General features: G+C 39.4%; 1 protein-coding gene across 1 annotated transcript in view; it reads left to right on the forward strand.

Annotated features, from left to right (window-relative positions):
- CCDC192 (coiled-coil domain containing 192) overlaps positions 1–6,288 on the forward strand; it is a 225,681-nt gene extending 219,393 nt beyond the window's left edge. Inside the window, exon 6 of the mRNA XM_059062364.1 lies at positions 6,002–6,288. Within this exon, the coding sequence (XP_058918347.1) occupies positions 6,002–6,288 (287 nt within the window). The remainder of the gene's footprint in view (positions 1–6,001) is intronic.
- The last annotated feature ends 17,584 nt before the right edge of the window (positions 6,289–23,872 follow it).

Here is a 23,872-nt window from a genome sequence, read left to right on the forward strand (position 1 = left end):
TTATTTTAACTGACTAAACTTATTCGCCAGGTAAATCTGTTCTTATAATGCTACTTGGTTTTTTTCCCCAAGTCAACAAATCTGCCAACTTCAAATGTATTCTAAGTGTTCAAATAAAAACATTGATGGAGGAGGATACACAAGTCTGCAGGATGTAAGACAAACCTGATTTTCAAGAGGTAAAACATTTGTGCTACAAGAATGCAAAATATAAGTGAATCATTTTATTGCAGAGAATTACCGTTCTCAAATGTTCATTGCAACAGTCTAGAGAAGGATAGAAAATTAGGAAGGTTTTTGTCATTTTGGATTTTATCCAAGTAACGAGAGGGATATATTTACAAGGATGTGCCAGTTTTCAAGTCCAAGTATGACAACAGATGAAACTGGACTCCCTTGTGGTTACTGTGACATATACACAGCTTTCAAAACCAGCATGAAGGTGAGTCAGAGTGATGGGCATTTGAGCAGACGAGGAAGCTGACATAGTCTTTTAGGCCAAACAGTAGTCCTGGGTGCCTCTGAGGGAGCGAGGTATTTCATCACCTCACCGGTGGGAGTCTTTCTTATTGAGTAAATACTTGGCAGCCTCAGCCGTCAGCTTGAAAGGCAGAGAGAAAAGTAAATGTCCACAGGTGAGTACCCAGTGGAGGTGCTTGTTTAAGCTACATCTTGTGTGTCCTCTAGGGCCTAACTCAGTGTTGCCTCTCCTACCCAACTGGAACTGTGACTGGGGTCAGCAGCCATCTGATTTATTCTCTATGTGCAGGGTCCCAGTTACTGAACTAATTATTGAATGAATGAATGAAAAAGATGACCATGAAGGATGCTTGAGATCTAACTGGGAAGAAGTGTGTTTCCCACTGTTTGAGGTATTGGAATCAGATGCTCGATCAGTGGTTCTCAGCATTTCTCTGTTCAATGAACATTTTTGGGTGGTGACATCAGTAAAGGGATTGAAGGGGGAACACCCCTTTTTAGAAAGAAATATTTATAAAAATTTTAAAAAGCTTTCTAGCCATTTATTGGCCACTTTTCACACTACACCTCTTTCCTCTGATTAGCTGTAAGTTTTACCCTGCTCTCCTCCAGTCTGTCCATGACAGCCTTCCACCAGTCAGATAGCTCTATAACAACAGGCAGCTAAACTTGGGGCAAAATGCAAATTTCATTCTTTGATTACAATTGGCAGCTGACCCAGGAAGAGCTTGAGGGACACCAATGTCTGCAAGCCACTTAGAAAATCATCATTTAGGGATGCTGCAGAAATAATTCCTGTACAGGTGAGATCAGAGCACCCCCAAAGTGCACGTTCCAACTCTAAGTCCCTAAGCCTCTCAAACTACAATTACCTCTGCTGTTGTCAATTTAGTCATTTTTGACATGACTCTCATGTGACACTTTGCTAAGAGCATGAAGGTTTTGAGGGTATAAAGAATGGGAAGCTGGAAATGGCCAAAGGCATTTTGTCCTTCAAGGGTGACGTAGAAACTTGAACGTAGCCTGGCCCAGCTGGAAGAAGAAGGCTCCTATTGTCTGTCCTCTTTCTAAACCTGCACAACTATCACCACCCCTTCTCCTGCCTCCTCTTTGCCATGACCCTAAACCCACAGTCTCACTCCTGCTTCCCACCTTTGTAAGGCAGAAAGAGGAGAAATCCTGAAAAATAATGTATGCTTGTAAAAACCTCTACAATAGTAGCAATTGTGATGACGTCATACCCTGACGGTCGCTAGTCAGGTTTGCCCCCTCTGTCTGACAGAGAGAAGATTCTCTCTTGTCTCTAGGTCTCCTACTGCCTCTGGGTATAAGGTTAAACCTGAGATTATCTGGTCAGCAGACAGAAACCTCCACATCCCAGGCAGCCATAGCCTTGGCAAGACTATCTGAGCTTCTAGCAAAAGGTCATGGAAGACAACAGATGTTTGAGATCTGGGGACATGTAGAGCTGTCAGGACCTTAGGGACACACATCCCTTCCTATTACAGATGAGGGAGTTTGGAGTAGGGAAGAGCAGTGCAGACCAGATTATGTGAAGGTTAGTGGTAGAGTCTGAAAAACTTACTGGAGTGGCCTTGGGCTATTTCCAATACAAATAGGATGTGAATCCTAGAGTCCCTCACTTTATTGAACAGTTTAAAACACTTTTATTATTCATACATGCTTAGAAATGGAACAAAAATATTTTTCTTACATGTGTAAAGAGGTCATTTAATGGTAAAATATACTTGTATGAGAAATCTCCTTTTTGGTGCACCCACTGTTTAGCTTGTCTCCATATAGGCATTTTCATGTAATACATGAAAACATTACAGTAGAATCAAAGGTCTCATGCCATCTCTCCTTTTCTCAGCCTCATGTTTCTTCTCTACACTTTTTCCAATCATCTTCTCCCTGTGCTTTGGGCAGAATTGTGTCCCCCACAAAAATCCGTATGTTGAAGCCCTAACCGCCCCCCCCCCCCCCCCCCCCCCCCGCAATGTACTAGTATTTAGAGATGGTGCCTTTGGGAGGTAATTAGATTAGATGAGGTCATGAGGGCAGGGCCCTCTGAATGAGGTTAGTGCCCTCATAAGAAGAACCTGTGATCTCTTTCTCTACCATGTGCAGACACAGCAAGAAGGCAGCTGTCTGCAAATCAGGCTGAGAGTCCTCACCAGAACCCAACCACACTGGCACCCTGGTCTAGGACTTCCAAGCTCTAGATCTATGACAATAAATTTCTGTTCTTTAAGATACCCAGTCTATGGTATTTTGTTGTGGTAGCCTGAACTAACCAAGACACCCTGACTCTCCTTCTCTCATTGTCATTCTCCTTTCTCCCTCTATTACACTCTTCTGAAAGGGCAGAGACAGCGGATATAGACCTGGTGACTGTGACTGCCTACGTAAGGCCACCCTGATGCATTTTTCTCCCTTTATCATTAGAATTCAGTGAACAAAGTATCTTACCTATATTGCGTTATTTTTTTAAAAAAAACAAATTAAAAAATATTTTTGACCATTTTGCCTTTGGGAATGATGCTAAACTCCTTTCTTCCCTGTGCAATTGGTAGAAAATAACTTCTCCTAAAAAGAGAGGGAAAACTGGGGAAGGAAAATATTGAAGGAAGGAGAGGTCAACGAGAAAGGAGAATCAGACAGACATAGACAAGGAGAGATGCTTCTGATGCCCCCTCTGTCCCTGAGCCTCACAGTGCCCAGCCCTCTCTATCCTGCCTGCCATTCCTTTCCTTAACATATTCCCACTGCCGCTTGCTGCCATTTCCCTTCTATTCTTTCCTCTTCTGTTGAAACTCACTTCAACCCTTAAGAACCATTCTCCCAAGCCCAGATTTCCATGCCTCTACCTTCTAAAGTAACAGAAGACATGATATCTGTGCTAATAGTTGAGGACCAGCAATCCTCCCTCCTGAATAACAACTGTACATGTTAACTAGAGCCATCTGCAGGGAACACATCCACCTGTGTTTCAAAGACTGCTCATCCAAACCTAAGTGTCCATCGACAGATGAATGGATAAAGAAGACTGGCACATATATACAATGGAATATTACTCAGCCATAAAAGGAAACGAAATTGAGTTGTTTGTAGTGAGGTGGATGGACCTAGAGACTGTCATACAGAGTGAAGTAAGTCAGAAAGAGAAAAACAAATACCATATGCTAACACATATGTATGGAATCTAAAAAAAAAAAAATTGTTCTGATGAACCTAGGGTCAGGACAGGAATAAAGACACAGACGTAGAGAATGGACTTGAGGACATGAAGATGGGGAAGGGTAAGCTGGGACGAAGTAAGAGAGTGGCATGGACATATGTATACTACCAAATGTAAAATAGCTAGCTGGTGGGAAGCAGCCGCATAGCACAGGGAGATCAGCTCGGTGCTTTGTGACCACCTAGAGGGGTGGGATAGGGATGGTGGAAGGGAGATGCAGGAGGGAGGGGATATGGGGATATATGTATACGTATAGCTGAGTCACTTTTTTATACAGCAGAAACTAACACACCATTGTAAAGCAACTATACTCCAATAAAGATGTTAATAAAAAAGAGTGCTCATCCAAAAGGAAACTCCAGCTCAGCACTATCCAATAGAACTATAATGAGTCACAAATGATACTTTAAATTTTCTAGTAGCCACGTTTTTAAGAAGTAAAAACAATTGAGTAAAATTGATTTTAAAAATATATTTTAGTGCAACGTATGTCTAAAATATATCATTTTAATACATAATCAATTTTTTAAGCCTAATGAGATATTTCACGTTATTTTCAAACTGTCTTCCAAATCAAATATGCATTTTATACCTGCAGCACATCTCAATTCAAACCAGCTACATTCAGTTGGTTAATGGCAGCATGTGGTGAGTAGCTACCATATTGGGCAGCACAGCTGTAGTCAGAGAAAAGGAAAGGTGAGGCCCAGTATATCAGCAAATGAGGAAGCCCCCCCCCCACCCAATCCTATGGACTCCCTCTTCTGGGCTTGAAAGCACAGGCCTCTTGAAGCGGGCACAAATTAAATGCTTCTTTACGATTTGAGATTTTTTTCATTGCTTTTTAAGAAAGATACCCAAACTACCATCTCCTTAAATATTATCATTAGAATCTCATATGTTCCGAACAAAGATTTCTCCATAGATTCTTGAAACGTAGTACATTGCTGACAGTAATTTCTAAAAGCAGAGAACAGCGTGATCTCTCCTCTCTTCACTTTTGGGAAGCCAAAGCATTGTGTCCAGTGTGCAATGCGGTGCTCAAGCTTTCACCCCGTGACTTCTCGAGCAAATGATGGCCACAAATTAGTTTTATTTGCTGAGAAATGGGTGATTCCCTGCCTGCACGGGCTATCACAACAAAGCTGCCCCAGCTTCGACAGGTGTATAGGTACACAATAGTAGCAGCCCTTTGTACCCTCGACTTAACATTATGTTTCTTTCAGGTGCAGCTGTGGGTTTGCTTTCACTGCAGTTTGAGTAGAGGCTGGACCTTCAATTACAGCAATTAGCTGTTGACACCATGTGTCAAGTTCATTCATATGATATTAGCTCAATTAATCCTACCATGGTACCTAAGCCCTTGATGTCCCTTACTTTTTATAGCTGAAGTCTGCCTTTTATACAACATAGAGAAATTATTTTAATGGTAGAAATTTCAGGATGAGAGTGATGTGGAGGGTGGTACTGCTAAAATCTAGTAGAATGAGGTTTCCTTTCAGTAGTTAAATTTTTTTGACCGTCTAGTGATATTTGTTTTCAAGGATTTCCTGCTGCCAGTCACTAATCTTTTATCTCTTTGAAAGAGCCTCTCTCTCCTTCCTTATTCAGACCTTTATCCTTATCTGAGGGGTTAGCTGATAGAAATTGATAAAGATAAGTTTTTACATTCAGGAGGCATTTGTGATTTTATTGACATGCTGAAAAGTATTCAGACCTAAAAGAAATTAATCTCTATACCCTGCTACAGAATTTTCCTGATCACCTCAAATTACACCCCTGCCAACTCTAAAGCTGACTTGGGTTAAGAAACTAGTCTTTTCTCATTATCACTTTTCCCAAAAGGGACAATGGCAACTTTTTTTTTTTTTCCAGTCAAATTAAAATTCACATTGAAGTGTACTTCTACTTGATTGTAGCTCTTGTGAAGAATTATTAAGAAAAGATAACATGAAATCTGGGATGGCTATTGTTTGTAGATTGGATTTTCAAGGACAGCTCATTCCCATGGTTAATAGAAAGTTAAATGTGTATAAACAAGAGTTGGCAAAGGCTGATTCTCCTCCCTCTCCAGAGGCTTCTAAGATTTCTTTTCACGAGCACACAGAGTCTTTCCCCACACTGGTCCAGATTCCGTTCTCAGTATATCTGGCCAGATGACGCAACATCTGTGTTCTCTTTTAAGAACATGAGAAATGAAGCTTTTTCATCTTCCCTTTCTTTGAGTTCTGGGAAATCCAACTAAAACTGTTCAGACTTTCCTTTTCTTGTTTGCTTTAGAAGACAGCTCACTGGAAGAGTGCTGTGGTGGTCTCCTGCCTGTGAAAGAAGGTGACGGAAAAATCAACCTGATTGTGGAGTTGTCGACCCAGGTTTCCCATCAGACTGAGAAGATCACTCAGCTGGAAGAAATTTTAGAAGAAAAGGAAAGGAAGATTCAGCAGCTGGAAGCTGAGCGGGAGGCCCATCCTTTCCCAGAGGTCAAAGACTCTCCAGAATGTTTACAAGAGGCCCCAATTTTCTTTAATAATAGCATCACTCCTGTGGTCTATGATGAGGATATTTAAAGGTTCTTAGTAAAAAAAAAAACAATAAAAGTTTATTAAGTGTCATCAAGGTAAAGTCCAGAGCCCAAGCAGACTCACTGGCGAACTCAAGTTCAAGTTCATGGGTTTGACCTATTCTATAAGGTTCATATTGGAAGGAAACAAAACAAAGGGAAGTCCTCAGACGCAAACACTGAATGTTTCCCCTTTAGACATTTGTCACATAATCCACACAGCTGTAGAATACTTTGTTTTCAGACATTCCTGATAACAGAAGGAGAGGAAAAAACACAAAGCTAGAGAGATGGTCAAAGAACTTAGCATTATCCTCTTACCAGAGGTTTGTCACACTGCAAGGGAGGGGTGGCACGAATCCCATTTTATTATGCAGCTCAACTGTGCACAGAAAGCAGTCATGGAGGGTGAGCTTCAAACTGGGGAGTGTTGGAGTACTGAGAGCAGAATCATTGCCAGCAGATTAAATAGCCATGAGGTCTGTCTTTTCGTATCCTCTAGAATATATTTCTCGATGGCATGTATTTTATTAACATTTAGCAAGGGTAGAAATGAAGTAAAACCAAACTAATCAACAGAAATAAAGAATGGATGAATCAGAGCTGCAGTCCTTTGGGAGAAGTGTCCTGGGACAACATCTCCTTGGGAAAACACATAACACTGATTTTCCCCTTATGAGCAACCTTAAAGCCAAAGCAAAATACACGATTACAATTGTACTGAGGAGCTGTGGATGGCACAAAATAACATCAGGAAAAATAGAGGATGGGCAAAGGAAAGCTGTCCTATAATTAATGGAGTAGAAGACCACATATCATATTTTTCTCCCACTCATCCCCTTCAAGTGAACTATTTCTCATCCAAAAAGACCAGCTAGGTACTAACTTTAGGACCTTGGTGCTTAATTCTTACTCTCTTGGTACTGCAGGACTCAGGCAAACAGCTATAGCTATCCCACGAGTCTGACTATATTGCTACTTCTTGATTTAATTCCATCAGTTCAACAACTACTCATCAGAACTCTTCTATCTACCAGGCACAATAATAGATGTTAGCAATATCATCTTTTAGTTTGTTAAGAGTGGACTATCTCCAAGACAAACTATTCTCTGCAATTTTGTTGTGTTATTTTGATCATCAAGTCTCCATTTCTTTCTTTTACCGAAGATTATTTTAATCCCATGGGATACTGAGGCTGAGAAAGATGAAAAGCAGGGAGGGAGAGGGGGGAAAAAGCCCCACAAACCTCATCACACCCCAAATAGGAGGGTGTTCACTTCTAGATCAATTTCCGCTGGCTAATGCCTTGGCCAAGCCTCAGCATGAAGGTAGCCTTACAGTGGAGATAAAATAACAGGCAGAGCTGGAGCTGCTGTTAATAATTAATAGAGTCTGCCACCTCTACATATCTAAGGACCAGCCACTGAAGAAGAAAGCATCGAGAGTCATATTACCCTGCAAACCCATCTTTACAAGAAACTGATCTTGACTCAGGTCTAGGTTATCCTCAAATCAGAATCAGGGAGGAGATTTGGTCCAAATGTGAACAGACTAATCTCTGTTACTGACCCCTAAGCAATAAGAATTCTTTAGATATCCAGGTTTTATGAGGAGGTGGGAGGTGAGAAGAGTTGTTACTGGCCTCTGAGACATTTATAAGTACAACATTTCACATTCCCTGCTGAACATTTATGCCATTGTGTGCCCCCCAAATTTCACTTCCATTTTCTGCCATTCCTCCAGAGAACTGGGTAGTAAACTTCAGATTGTGCCAAATACCTGGTTCAGACAAACTACAAATCAGATTATAGCCCACACTGTAAAGCCAAAGTCTCATTTTCTAAGATCCAGTTGGATTGCTGAAACAGTTTACTGATCTTTAAAATATCTGTTGTAAATATCACAAGACAGCATGCTGATGCCCCTATTCTTAAAGAAAATTTAGGCAATCATCAGGTAATATACCTGGTTCATAATAATTGGAAATTAAAAATTTAAACTATTTAACAAGTAACAAAAGCCATTCTCTAATAGTCTAAAAACATTTACAGAAATATATGCAGAGTTTTAATTCTCCTTTTTCACCAGTCATTAACTTTTTTCAGGGAGGAAGTTCAGTTGAACGTGTGGTATGGCTAATCAATTTAAATAAATGTTGGATTTTTTTAACAATTTAATTTCATTATTATGTGCATGACAAGCTGAAATCATAGTAATAGATTTGTTAAAGACTAGCAGGAAAGCAAGTCACTGGAGAAACTGACCTGGAAATGTGAAGGGGGTGCCTTAGGTTTCAATGACGTTCAGCAAAAGCAAAGAAACTATAATATTTTTGCCTAAATGCATTTCTGGGAAAGAATGAATTCAGTCAAGTTTTAGTTATCTCTTACTCTCTCTGCTTATCCCCAAACCCAATCATTTGCTTCTACATTACACTGAAGTAAAGAAGTATTACATTGACGTATGTATTTGCTTTAATGCAATAAATAGAGAAGTGCTGATGAACGTTGCAGGCCTAAGTCAAAATAATACGTATTTGGCAATTATCAAGTATGGGGACTGCAGAGACAAAACTATTCCAAAAGACATAAGAAAACAAACATATTTAAAGGACTTGGAAAATCAGGTTGAGATTCAAAAATTTGACTCTCATAATTTGAAAAAATTAGACAAAAAAAAGAAAAAAGTAATTTCTAAAGGATAAATTATTACTATAATTTCTCCCCTATTACAACAAAATATTTTGTTAAGATTTCCCATACACAAGCGAACATTTTTTGCTCATAGAGGAAAATCAAGTTCAAGTAGGAAATAACCTTTTTAAAATAAAGTACTAGTACACTGGGACAAAGTTCACAGCAAAAGTTAGAGCTGGCCGTGAGATTTCCCATACCTAGTGAAATTAGGTCTTTCATGGTAAAACAAACAAACAAACAAAACACTAAAAATAGTTCTTATCAGGTTCCCAGAAAATTTGAGTATCTGAGTTAGATACTCAGTACATTCCCCAAAACATGAACCTGTGGCAAGATGACATTTAATGAATCGTCTGACCATTTCCATCCCAAAGGTTTAAGTTTGCTTTTTATTTAACAAGAATGACCCTTAGTGCTCAAATCCAATAATAGCCAATCTCTTGCTCTTGGGTGAAAAAACTCACATGATGTATTGCCTAATAATAACTCTTGAATCCATTTTCTTAAAAGTCACAAATAAGCTTAAACAAAAGTTTATTGTCTGATGCCACATTTTTCAAAGAATGATGTTATCACAGGCAAAAGATGACAGCTGAAGGGGAGAGGAGGAGCTAGTCTAGCACCAGCTCTTTGTCCTATGGGGTCCAAACAATAATAACAGTGAGTTCTAGTTAAAAGAATAAAGCTGATAATATAATCTTTGGCCCTGTACTAAAAAGGTGTGCCTTATTTCTGTTTATAAATTTATTTTACTTTATTTATTTTATTTTTGGTTGCATCGAGTCTTCGTTGCTGCACGCCGGCTTTCTCTGGTTGTGGCGAGCAGGGGCTACTCTTCGTTGCGGTGCATAGGCTTCTCATGGCGGTGGCTTCCCTTGTTGCAGATCACGGGCTCTAGGCGTGAGAGCTTTAGTAGTTGTGGCACGTGGGCTCAGTAGTTGTGGCTTATGGGCTCTAGAGTGCAGGCTCAGTAGTTGTGGCGCACAGGCTTAGATGCTCCGCGGCATGTGGGATCTTCCCGGACCAAGGCTCAAACTAGCGTCCCCTGCATTGGCAGGCAGACTCCCAACCACTGCGCTACCAGGGAAGCCAAGGTGTGCCTTATTGCGTAGCTCTTATTTGAATGAAGTTGGTATGGTGACAGTGAAAGAAACAATAAACAGCTATAGTGGAGGTCCTATTATCTTGCTAAGGACCTGCATTTGCTAGCCAACAGTTATGTATATAGGAGTATAACTAATATTTACATAGCAATTTATAGTTATCTAAACATTTTCAAATAGATTATTTAATTTTCATGAGATAGGTTTTAGCTAGGTTATTAATCCCAAGCTTATAACTAGGAAATGCCAGAACCAGGGCCCGCGGCCCCCAGGCCGGTATAACTTTCACAACACTCACTACCTCTATGCAGTTATATAACAAAGACATTCATTGTCTACACATCTTTCTCAGGTCAGCCCTCATTTCCATTTAAAGGAAAAACAATTTTCCATGGGTATCTTCTTTCTCAAGTTTATTCCACAAGAGGAGTCAAAAAGCTGTCCAGATTCAACTGATCAAATTAATTGGTTTGGTCAAAACTGTGTTTTGGCTTTGGTTTCTTCATTGTGTTTTATTTTAAAGTAATTGCTTTTAAGAAGAGTGGGGCCCCACTCTACAGTTTGCCCTGGGTCCCACCATTTCCTATTGTCTTATACCAGGCTGCTTAAGACATTTATCTTAACTGCCTTGCCCTGCAGATAAATGGTTTGGAATCCCTGCCTGGAATACAATGCATATGCCAGGTCCAGTTTGGTATGCTGTTACCATAAAATTCAATGTCTTGAGTTTTTGATTTATAGTCATATACATATATATATTCAAAATAAGAAATTTTTAGATAAAAAATTTTAGACAAAATGCGTACATTACATCCTACATTCAATTGTTAATTAAAACATTTTCAAGTAGATTATTTTATTTCAGTTCCATTTTACATTCAGTGGTGATGCATATTCCCATATGTGTGACAGAGGCAGCACAATAAAGACCTAAAGAAAGTAACCAAGAGTTCACTGCAGGTTCCTCATCAGTTCAGGACAGTTTCTAAATCTCTGGGGGTTTTTTAATCAAATTTTATTGGAGTATAGTTGCTTTACAATGTAGTGGTAGTTTCTGCTGTACAGCAAAGTGAATCAGCTATACGTATACTATATCCCTCTTTTTTGGATATCCTTCCTATTTAGATCACCACAGAGCACTGAGTAGAGTTCCCTGTGCTATGCAGTAGGTTCTCATTAGTTACCTATTTTATACATAGCAGTGTATATATGTCAACCCCAATCTCCCAATTCATCCCACCTCCCGCTTCCCCCCTTGCTATCCATACATATTTGTTCTCTATTTCTTTTTTAATGTGTGTGCTGTGTAGAAGGGAATTCTGACAGAAAAAAGTCATTTGACCCACACCACGAAGCTCAAGTAAGTAGGTAAATGATGACTAACAGAACTGGTATCTTCTAAAGGAAGAAGTCCAACACATAGACGTTCTACTTATTTCATCTACAAAACTCCCCTTTGCATCCAGTGGCATCAGTTCTATTTCACACTGATGGAGAAGCAAAGGCAATTAAGGAGGACATCTGCAAAGATTGTTCGTTCTATTTCTAGTTACTTTTTTCTCCTATTTAGATGAAAACTTAGGCATTAGGTCTCCTTAGCGCATTTAGCATATTTAGTAGTAATGCCTTAAATTTATAAAGCAGAATTAAAAATTATGCCTCTGCTTGACTGACAACCCCGTGTTTCCTATTTACAGATGGGAAAACTGAGCTCCAAACGTTAGAGCTAGACTTGTAGAGTCCAGAACAGGGATCAGCAAACTACAGCTACAGGCCAAATCAGGCTCGCCACCTGCTTTTGTGTGGCTGGTGAACTTAGGGTGGTTTTTACATTTTTAAAAGGTTGAACAAAAAAAATCATATTCATGACACAAAAATTATATGAAATTCAAATTTCACTGTCTATAAGGTAAGTTTTATCCGAACACAGCCATGCTCATTGTGTAGGTATTGTCTCTGGGCTGTCTTCCTGCTATGGTGGCAAGGTTGAATAGTTGTAACAGAGACCTATAGCCAGCAAGTCGAAATACCTAGGCCTTCAAGGAAAAAAATTGCTGACCCCTTGTCTAGAGCAAATTAAATGAATTGCTTGAAGTCATACAGCTAGTAAGTTTCGGAACTAGGCTTGAGTGTGATGTTCTTACTCCAGTTTAACTGCTTATGATACAGACACTTTTCACAGATTCATTCTCAAACTGGCATCACAAGGAAAATATGTTACCCAGGGATTGCCAAATCTCACCAACTTATGGTTAAAAACTAAGCTCATATGTCTTTTACTACCCTGTAACAGAATGCTTTTTCAGATTATTAATGCATTTTTCTCCCTGTATTTATCTCATTCTATTTCCACATTAAAAGTGTAGCTTGCTCTCTGCTCTCTTGTCTAGAACCCAGGAGTTTTGTGTAAAAGTAAACAGAGAAACTAACCATGAGAGACTTTCTTTCTATGCTTTTGTTTCCAAAGCTTAAGTCCATTGCAGAAAGAAGCGTTGAGAAAGTGTCTCTGAGGGGAGTGTGAGGAGACAGGGAGGGATTCCCTCCACCCCTGAGGGGAGATCAAGAGAGGCATATGTGCCCCATCAGCAGCAAGAACCTGTCCCTTCTCCCTGCCCTTGCTTTAGGGATGCAGCAGGATCTCAAAAAGATCAGCCACATGGAACACCAGGCAGGTTGGATTCTGAGGACCAGGATTTCAAGTCCTTCCATGAGTTTCATACCCATGTGTGTCTTCAATGTGAATGAGCAGCAGACTTGAGGGGACCAAGCTGACTTGGGAAGACAGGGGACTCAGCATCAGCAAATGACAGAGAAGTGTCTCAGAACCAAGAATACTGGCATGAAGCCAGGGGAAGAGAAGACTCAGAATGAGTCAAACTTCCTGCCTCCCTCGTGGGATAGGGACTCAGAGTCACTATTCAAATAATTTATAGAAAATAAAGAAAGGAATTTGTGCAGACTTGAGTTTGCAGATTGAGATTCACATAAGCCCTACTGTTTAAAGTCTCCATTAAAAATGCAAATCACAAAGACTCCACACCTCTACCCAAAAATTCTTGCTGGGGCCAACCTTCCATTGGGTACTGCTTGCCAAGAAACTTATGGAGATCCCACCTTGCTGGTGACTCAGCACCTCAATCTGCTGTTCTCACCCCTAACTGTAGGTACAATTAATTTTAATCATTAAACACTGAACAGGGAACTTGCAATCTGAATTGCTTATCACTTTCCCAGATGAAGGAAATGAGAGTTAAATGTTTTGTGTATTGCCAGCTAGTACTAGTTATACTAAAATGTTTGTTTTAACATGAGTTTGGTGGAATTTGCCCCAAAATGAAGTTGATTAGAATTTGCCCTAAAGTTAGATAACTTGGTAAAGCACATGTCTTATATATATTCGATGCTCATGGATGATTCCTCATTCTTCCTGATGATCTAGGTAGTGTTGGAATAAAGGGAGTATTATGGCAGCTTTATAAAATAAACAATTTAATTTTGCTCCAAGTTTGAGAGCTTCTTATGAGATTCTTCATTCTGTTACATTTTTTAAAAGAATTTTACAGAATTATAGTCAGTTGGATAACGAAATGGCACTGACCTACCTTTCACCTTGAAAGCAATCCACACGATTGAGAGAACTATCATTTCAAATGCATTTGAAAATGTGCAATTCTTTCCCATAGCCAATAAGAGACTTTAATAAGTAATGTATATATAATGTAATATCTAGAGTAACCACTAAAAATGCTATACAAAGAGAGACAGATGAATCAAAATAGATTTTTTTAAATGCCCAAATAACCCAAAAGAAAGCAGAAAAACAGAAAAGAGAAATAAGTAAACAAACAGAAAATTTAAAAATAAAATAGCAGTGTTAAACCCTAACATAGTAACAGTTCCATATAAATATAAATGATATAAATATACCATTAAAACACAGGGAATGGAAGAGTGGATTTAGAACATGACTGAACTATATGCTGCCTCTGAGAAAACCATTTCAAATATAATAATATAGGCAGGTTGAAAGCTTAAAAATGTAAAAAGATGAATTATACAAACACTGCTCAAAGGAAAGAAGTAGTGGCTATATTAATATCAGATAAAGTAGACTTTGGAGCAAGGAAAATTACCAGAGATAGAGAGGGACATTATACTGTAATAAAAGAGTTCACCAAGAAGATATAGCAATTCTATATATATTGGCATATACAACAGAGCTGAAAAATATGTGAAATAAAATGTGATAGGACTGAAAGGGAAATAGACAAATTCACAATTGTAGTTGAAGATTTTAAAACCCCTCTCTCCACAATTGATAGAACAAGAAAAAAAATCAGCAATGATAAAGAAGAACTCAACAACACCATTAACCAACAGTATCTAATCAACACTCACAGAACACTCCATTTAACAGAAGAATAAACCATTCTAAAAAAATCAATAAAAGAGATTTTTTTTTAATAGATCAATATAATTGACAACTTCCACAAGTCTGACAAAGAAAAAAGAAAGGAGACACAGCATGTTATATCAGGAACAAAACAGTTCCTGGGAAGTATAATAAGAGAATCTGCACACTGAAATTTGATGATTTAGAAGAAATGAACCAATTCCTTAAAAAAGCTCAGACCACTACAACTCAGTCTATATAAAATAGATAATTTGAATAGTGCTACAAATATTAAGGAAACTGAATTAATAATTTTAAAACAAAAGTAAATCCCCAGCCCAATAATTTTACCAGTGAATTCTAAACATTTAAAAGAAGTATTAATACTAATTTTATGTAATCTCTTCCAGAATATAGAAAGAAATGTATTAGACAGGGTTCTCCAGAGAAACAGAACCAGTAGTGTGTGTGTGTGTGTGTGTGTGTGTACAGATAGACAGACAGATAGATAGATAGATGTGTGTGTGTGTGCATGCATTCATGGAGACAGAGAGAGCAAGTGAGGGAGAGAGATTTATTTCAAGGAATTGGCACATGTGAGTATAGGGACTGGTAAGTCCAAAATCTGCACAGTAGGCTGGAGACCCACAGAAGAAACAATGTTGTAGTTTAAGTTCAAAGGCAGTGTGTTGACAGAATTCCCCTTCCTTCAAGGGAAGTCAGTCTTTTTCTATTAAGGTCTTCAACTGCTTAGATGGGACTCACCCAAAACATAGAGGGTAATCTGCTTTCAAAGTCAGCTGATTTAAATGTTAATTTCATTTAAAAAATATTTTCACAGAAATATCTAGAATAATGTTTAACCAAACATCTGGGTACCATGGCCTAGCCAAGTTGACACAAAAAATTATCACAAGGGGAGAATACTTTCCAACTCATTTTATAAAGTTAGTATTACCTTGATGTCAAAACCAGATAAAGAAAACTAAGACCAATATCCCTCATAAATATAGACTCAAAAAATTTTAACAAGATCTTAGCAATATAGTATTCAGCAATAATGAGAAATAATTATACATCATGACCTAGAGAGGCTTATTCCAGAGATGCAAGACTAGTGCAATACTCAAAACTAAATCAATGTAATCTACCATATTAACAAGCTAAAGAAGAAAAATCACATAACACATCAACAGATACACAAAAAGCATTTGACAAAATTCAATACCCTTTCATAATTTTAAAATTCTCAGAGAACTAGTGATAGAGAAAAATTTGTTCAACTTATTCCCTCATGAACTTATTGTCTTGATGACGAACACCTACAAAAAACTTACAGGTAACATTACAGTTAATGACAAAAGACTGAATATTTTCCCCTTAATATTGAGAACAAAGCAGGGATGTCCAGTCTCACCACTCTTACTCAGCACAGTGCTGGAAGTCATAGCCAGTGCAATAAGGCAAGAAAAGGAAATTAAAGGAATACAGATTGGAAAGGAAAAAATAAAACTGTCCCAAATTACAGATTTGTAGAAAATCCCAAGGATCTAGAAAAATACTTATAGGAATAATAAGTGAGTTCAGCAAGGTCTCAGGATATAAGATAAAAATACAAAAATTAATTGTATTTCTATGTAGTAGCAATGAATGTGTAATTAAAACACTGCAATAAAAAATGCATTACCATTTACAATCATCTTATTTCTTTAATTTAAAAAATGCTAGTGTAAATCTAATAAAACATGTACATGGCTTGTATACTGAATATTGTAAAATGATAATAAAAGAAATCAAAGATCTAAATAAATGGAGAGGCATATTGTGTTCACAGATTGGAAGACTCAACATAGTAAACTCATCAACTCTCCCCAAAATAATATAAAGTTTTAACACAATTCCTATAAAATCTGAGAAATATTTTTTTATATATAGAAAAGATTATTCTAAAATTTGTATGTAAAAGCAAAGGAACAAGAATAGCTAAACAATTTGGAAATATTTGAGGTAATAATGACTGAGGACTTTCAAAGTTAATGATAGACAACAAATCACAGATCCAGGAAGCTCAGAATATACCAAGCAGGTTAAATGCAAAACACACACACTTATGCATATCATATTCGAACTTCAAAAAGCAAATACAGGGCTTTCCTGGTGGTGCAGTGGTTGAGAGTCTGCCTGCCGATGCAGGGGACACGGGTTCATGTCCCGGTCCGGGAAGATCCCACATGCCACGGAGTGGCTGGACCCGTGAGCCACAGCCACTGAGCCTGCGCATCTGGAGCCTGTGCTCTGCAACACGAGAGGCCACAACAGAGAGACGCCCGCATACCGCAAAAAAAAAAAAAAAATGCACATACAGAGAAAATCTTTAATAAAGCCAGAGGGAGAAAAACACCTTACCTATAAAGAAATAAGGATAAGAATTATAGTGGACTTCTTGTCAGAAACCATGCAAGTACAAAGAAAGTTAAATATTTAAAGTGTTGAAAGAAAAAAAGCCATCAACCTAGAGTTTTATATCCGTGACATAATTCTTCAAAGATTAAAGGAGAAATAAAGACTTTCTCAGAACAGCAAAATTATAGAGATGGAGAACAGATTAGTGGTTGCCAGATGTTAAGGGTCAGGGAGGAAAGTGCATGTGGTTATAATAGGGCAACACGAAGATCCTTGTGGTGATGGAAATGTTCTGTACCTTGACTGAATCAATGTCAATACCCTGGTTGTGATATTATACTGCAATTTTGCAAGGCATCACCATTGAGGAGATTGGGTAAATAATATACAGAATCTCTGTATTATTTCTTACAACAGCATGTGAATCTACACTGATCTCGAATAAAAAATTTAATAGGAAAAAAAACTCAGTCTGTTTAGGATTGTTTCTTCTTTATCCTTATCCTGGGGTTGATGCTAAAAAGCTCTGAGAGGATGTAAGCAGATGGCACCCCTGCAGCAGCGGGCAGCAGGTGTCTACTTATGTATCAGGCCCATGCTGGCTTCCTGCTCCAGGTGTGACTCATCCTATCTTATTCCCATGGTGTTTGGAGGGGCTGCTACCTTGACCTGGCTCCCACATAGCCTCTTGTTGTCCATCTGCTAACATGTGGCCTCAGCCTCCTGGTCGTGATGTAACCCCTCAGTCCTGCCACAGGACATACCCAGTGACTCCCCTCAGCTTACGTCAGTGACCTGCTCTTGGGAGATTTTTGAATGCCTTTGCTCGTAACTTCAAGTGCGCATAAAACTGAGAAACTGTCTGTGACCCCTCCTCCCTAGGTACATTGTGCCACCAGCTTTCATCAATACCTGCCACCTGCCACATCAGAATGGCATGGGGGGAAGGGGTCATTTCCCTGAGAATTGCTGACCCATGGTCCAAATCCTGGTCATATGTTTCTCTTTTCCAAACTGCACACTTAACAGGGGGTTTCCTCATGTCCACATTCTCACAGACTTGACCACAAGAGAAACTGGTTCTTTAAGGATACTTGTAACTTTTTCTGTCTTCTATCTAAACCAGCGATTTTGAACCTAAGAACCAACAATATGCCACCTTTGTTATTCAGGTTTCATAACGTCTTCCCTTCCCTAAAGCAATATGCAATTTATGTCTAACTTATTTGGGCTGAAAGGAAAAACCTTTGGGTAACCAAGTGACGAGAAGAGATTTAAATAGCCTGACAAAAAGGACAAAGCACATCAATTAATAAATTGGGGAGTCCACCCCCAAAAAATATGTTGGGGTGAGGGGTTACATCACTACAGTAAACTATCACTGTGTTGTGTGAAGGGTACATCAGCAATGCTCCCAAGGTACCATCCCTCCCACAGCACGCAGGGCCTCAGCTACCATACTGCCGCTATGAACACTGCAGACAATTGGTTTCCAAAGATAATTCAAACCTGCCATGACCTTAAGACTCAGGAGCCTCTTTGGAAATACTTATTACTGTGAATGTTTTCATGTTTCTTAAAGAAAAAGGAAGAAATACATGACAGAAAAAAAAAAAAGTACAGGAAAACCTTGAACAGAAAACCTGAAGGAAATGGACCTTTTGCAAACCCTTGTCTTAATTTTATCTTGACAATGAAGCTTCCCTTTTCCTTTCCTCTGTGCTGCCTCCAACTTCTTGATACCTTTCACTGCACTGAAGCCCTGTTTCCACGCAGACCCTTGTGATGTCTTCTTGCTGCACAATACAAAGGTCCTTTTTAAAAGCTCCGTGCTGGCAGTATACTTGTTTGGTACTTACCAGCTGCTTGCTAAGTCTCTTCACATCCTGGTGCACAGAGCACTATAGATAATAAACGCTGTGAATTCCTTATAAATACCCAAGCCAACGTCCCCTTGGTCAAAGATTTTAAACACAAGAAAATCCTTTGTGTGAACAGGAAACTGATTTGCGTACTTAACTAGACAAAAAACTTGCAAGTGAATTGCATTTGTTCTCTTTGAAGCTCTGTTTGCATAAAGAGGCTTAACTGGAAGATTAAAACAAATTCTATCTTAAAATATTGAGCTATAAAATCATACACCTGCTCAGAGTTCAAAGAACCATGGTCTTATTATATGTTGTATAAGCGTCTAGAAAATTTTACACAGAAAACGGTTCATAGTAACAAACCTGGACATCTTAGGCAAATACTGCCCAAGTCCAAGGTTTCCCGGGCTGGCAGATTGAAAAAATAAGGCTAGACGTATCAGCTTCCTCAAGGAAAGCCAGCTAGACTGATAGCGTGGAGTGCTTTGGAAACTTGCACAGTATCGTTGATGCGAAGAACTGCTGAGTTCTAAAGGGCAGGAAAAATATGAAGCCACTTTTGGATTCTATGACAGAAAGGTTTTGCTAATTCCAGAATAATTATGGTTATGAGGAAGAATGCTGCTTCCTGGCCTATATGGTGATTACCCTTTATTTTCCATCAAAGATAAGTGTGGGCCGAGAGAACAAAAGTAGATGGGAAACATAAAAGAAATTTTAGAAAGGCTATGGGTTGTTCAAGCTTTCACCAAGACTGAGACTTTCTGAGAGACTACCCACACACAAGCTAATATTAATATGACCCAGGGGTGCAGAGGGTGATGCAGGGAGAGGCCCATTCATCTAGGCATTAAGAAAATGACTATTGTTTTTATTACTACCTAAAATTTTCAAATAAATGACCTAATGATGTACAGAATGAATAGACCACCTCTTCGAGGATAGCTGGCTTTTCTTTTTTAACCTAAAGAAGGAAATGCTCCTCCTGGGCTCTGTCCCTGTCCTGAAGCTGCTCTGAGGCCCCTCCCAAGGATTGCTCGACAGGCCCCAATCATGTTTTTGATCTCATCCAATCCTTCTGCCTTATGCTCTCACTTCTTTTCTCTTTAATGTTAGGTGATAGAAGTGACCTGCATTCTCTGGTTGCCTGCTTAGATTGGGGAAGATCGCCTTGGGCCAACGTGAAAAATCAGTTGTTGGCTTTGTCTTCAAGACACAGATACACATAATAATCCACTAAAAAGAGATCTCAAGATGGTGGAAGAGTAAGATGTGGTGATCACCTTTTTCTCCACAAATACATCAGAAATATGTCTACATGTGGAACAACTGCTACAGAACACCTACTGAACGCTGGCGGAAGACCTCAGACTTCCCAAAAGGCAAGAAACTCCCCACGTACCTGGGTAGGGCAAAAGAAAAAACAGAGACAAAAGAAGAGGGACGGGACCTGCACCAGTGGGAAGGAGCTGTGTAGGAGGAAAAGTTTCCACACACTAGAAGCACCTTCACTGGCTGAGACAAGGGGTGGCAGGGAGGAAGCTTCAGAGCCACGGAGGAGAGCGCAGCAACACGGGTGCAGAGGGCAAAGTGGAGGGATTCCCACAAAGAAGATCGCTGCCAAACAGCACTCACCAGCCTGAGAGGCTTGTCTGCTCACCCGCCAGGACAGGTGGGGACTGAGAGCTGAGGCTTAGGATTCAGAGGTCAGATCCCAGGGAGAGGACTGGGGTTGGCTGCATGAACACAGCCTGAAGGGGGCTATGCACCACAGCTACCTGGGAGGGAGTCGGGGAAAAAGTCTGGAATTGCCTAAGAGGCAAGAGACCATTGTTTCGCGGTGCGCTAGGAGAGGGGATTCAGTGCACCACCTAAATGACCTCCAGAGATGGGCACGAGCCGCGGCTATCGGCATGGACAGCAGAGGGGCAGGAGATGCTAAGGCTGCTGCTGCAGCCACCAAGAAGCCTGTGTGCAAGCACAAGTCACTATCCACACCTCCCCTCCCGGCGACCTGTGCAGCCCGCCACTGCCAGGGTCCCGTGATCCAGGGACAACTTCCCCGGGAGAACACATGGTGCGCCTCAGGCTGGTGCAATGTCACGCCGGCCTCTGCCACCGCAGGCTCACCCCTCATTCCATACCCCTCCCTCCCCTGGGCCTGCATGAGCCAGAGCCTCCTAACTGGCTGCTCCTTTAACCCCGTCCTGTCTAGGCGAAGAACAGACACCCTCAGGTGACCTACACGCAGAGGCAGGGCCAAATCCAAAGCTGAACCCCAGGAGTTGTGCGAACAAAAAAGACAAAGGGAAATCTCTCCCAGCAATCTCCACACTCAACTTGATGTACCCTGCAACTCTGGAATACCTGAATAGACAATGAATCATCCCAAAGTTGAGGCAGTGGACTTTGGGAGCAATAATATATATATATATATATATAATTCTTTTTTCTCTTTTTGTGAGTGTGTATGTGAATGCTTCTTTGTGTGATTTTGTCTGTATAGCTTTGCTTTTGCCATTTGTCCTGGGTTCTATCTTTTTTTTTTTTTAGTATAGTTTTTAGCACTTGTTATCATTGGTGGATTTGTTTTTTGCTTTGGTTGTTCTATTCTCTCTCTCTTTTTTTTAATGACTTTAAAATTTTTTTAATTTTTAATAATTATTTTTTATTTTAATAACTTTATTTTATTTTCTTTTGTTCTTACTTTCTTTCTTTTCCCTTTTCTTCTGAGCCATGTGGCTGACAGGGTCTTGGGGCTCTGACTGGGTGTCATGCCTATGCCTCTGAGGTGTGAGAGCCAAGTTCAGGACATTGGTCTACCAGAGACCTCTCAGTTTCACATGATATAAAATGGTGAAAGCTCTCTCAGAGATCTCCATCTCAATGGTAAGACCCAGATCCACTCAACAACCAGTGAGCTACAGTCCTGGACACCCTATGCCAAACAACTAGCAAGATAGGAACACAACCCCACCCATTAGCACAGAGGCTGCCTCAAATCATAATAAGGTCACAGACATCCAAAAACACACCACCTGACGCAGACCTGCCCACCAGAAAGACAAGATCCAGCCTCATCCACCAGAACACAGGCACTAGTCCCCTCCACCAGGAAGCCTACACAACACACTGAACCAACCTTAGCCACTGGGGGCAGACACCAAAAACAACAGGAACTACGAACCTGCAGCCTGCAAAAAGGAGATCCCAAACACAGTAAGTTAGGCAAAATGAGAAGACACAGAAACACACAGCAGATGAAGGAGCAAGGTAAAAACCCACCAGACCAAACAAATGAAGAGGAAAAAGGCAGTCTACCTGAAAAAGAATTCAGAGTAATGATAGTAAAGATGATCCAAAATTTGGAAAAAGAATAGAGAAAATATAAGAACTGTTTAACAAGGACCTAGAAGAGCTAAAGAGCAAACAAACAATGATGAACAATACAATAAATGAAATTAAAAGTTCTCTAGAAGGAATCAATAGCAGAATAACTGAGGCAGAAGAACAGATAAGTGATCCAGAATATAAAATAGTGGACATAATTACTGCAGAGCAGAATAAAGAAAAAAGAATGAAAAGAATTGAAGACAGTCTCAGAGACCTCTGGGACAACGTTAAACGAAAAAAACATTCAAATTACAGGGGTCCCAGAAGAAGACAGAAAGAAAGGGACTGAGAAAATATTTGAAGAGATTATAGTTGAAAACTTCCCTAACATGGGAAAGGAAATAGTCAATCAAGTCCAGGAAGCACAGAGAGTCCCATACAGGATAAATCCAGGGAGAAACACTCCAAGACACATATTAATCAAACTATCAAAAATTAAATACAAAGAAAAATATTAAAAGCAGCAAGGGAAAAGTAACAAATAACATACAAGGGAATCCCCATAAGGTTAACAGCTGATCTTTCAGCAGAAACTCTGCAAGACAATTGGGAATGGCAGGACACAGTTAAAGTGATGAAAGGGAAAAACCTACAACCAAGACTACTCTACCGAGCAAGGATCTCATTCAGATGCAATGGAGAAATTAAAACCTTTACAGACAAGCAAAAGCTGAGAGTTCAACACCACCAAACAAGCTTTACAACAAATGCTAAAGGAACTTCTTTAGGCAGGAAACACAAGAGAAGGAAAAGACCTACAATAACAAACTAAAAACAATTAAGAAAATGGTAATAGGAACATACATATTGATAATTACCTTAAATGTAAATGGATTAAATGATCCAACCAAAAGACACAGACTGCCTGAATGGATACAAAAACAAGACCCATATATATGCTGTCTACAAGAGACCCATTTCAGACGTAGGAAGACATACAGACTGAAAGTGAAAGGATAGAAAAAGTTATTCCATGCAAATGGAAATCACAAGAAAGCTGGAGTAGCAATTCTCTAACAGACAAAGTAGACTTTAAAATAAAGACTGTTACAAGATACAACGAAGGACACTACATAATGATCAAGGGATCAATCCAAGAAGAAGATATAACAATTGTAAATATTTATGCACCAAACAAAGGAGCACCTCAATACATAAGGCAAATGCTAACAGCCATAAGAGGGGAAATCGACAGTAACACAATCATACTAGGGGACTTTAACACCCCACTTTCACCAATGGACAGATCATCCAAAATGAAAATAAATAAGGAAACACAAACTTTAAATGACACATTAAACAAGATGACTTAATTGATATCTATAGGACATTCCATCCAAAAACAACAGAATACACTTTCTTCTCAAGTGCTCATGGAACATTCTCCAGGATAGATCATATCGTGGGTCACAAATCAAGCCTTGGTAAATTTAAGAAAATTGAAATCGTATCAAGTATCTTTTCCGACCACAATGCTATGAGACTAGATATCAATTACAGGAAAAAAAAACTGTAAAAAATACAAACACGTGGAGTCTAAACAATACACTACTAAATAACCAAGAGATCACTGAAGAAATCAAAAAATACCTAGAAACAAATGACAATGAAAACACGATGACCCCAAACCTATGGGATGCAACAAAAGCAACTCTAAGATGGAAGTTTATAGCAATACAATCCTACCTCAAGAAGCAAGAAAAAATCTCAGATAAACAACCTAACCTTACACTC

This window comes from Kogia breviceps, chromosome 4, assembly GCF_026419965.1.
Source record: "Kogia breviceps isolate mKogBre1 chromosome 4, mKogBre1 haplotype 1, whole genome shotgun sequence".
NCBI classification, from domain to species: domain Eukaryota; kingdom Metazoa; phylum Chordata; class Mammalia; order Artiodactyla; family Physeteridae; genus Kogia; species Kogia breviceps.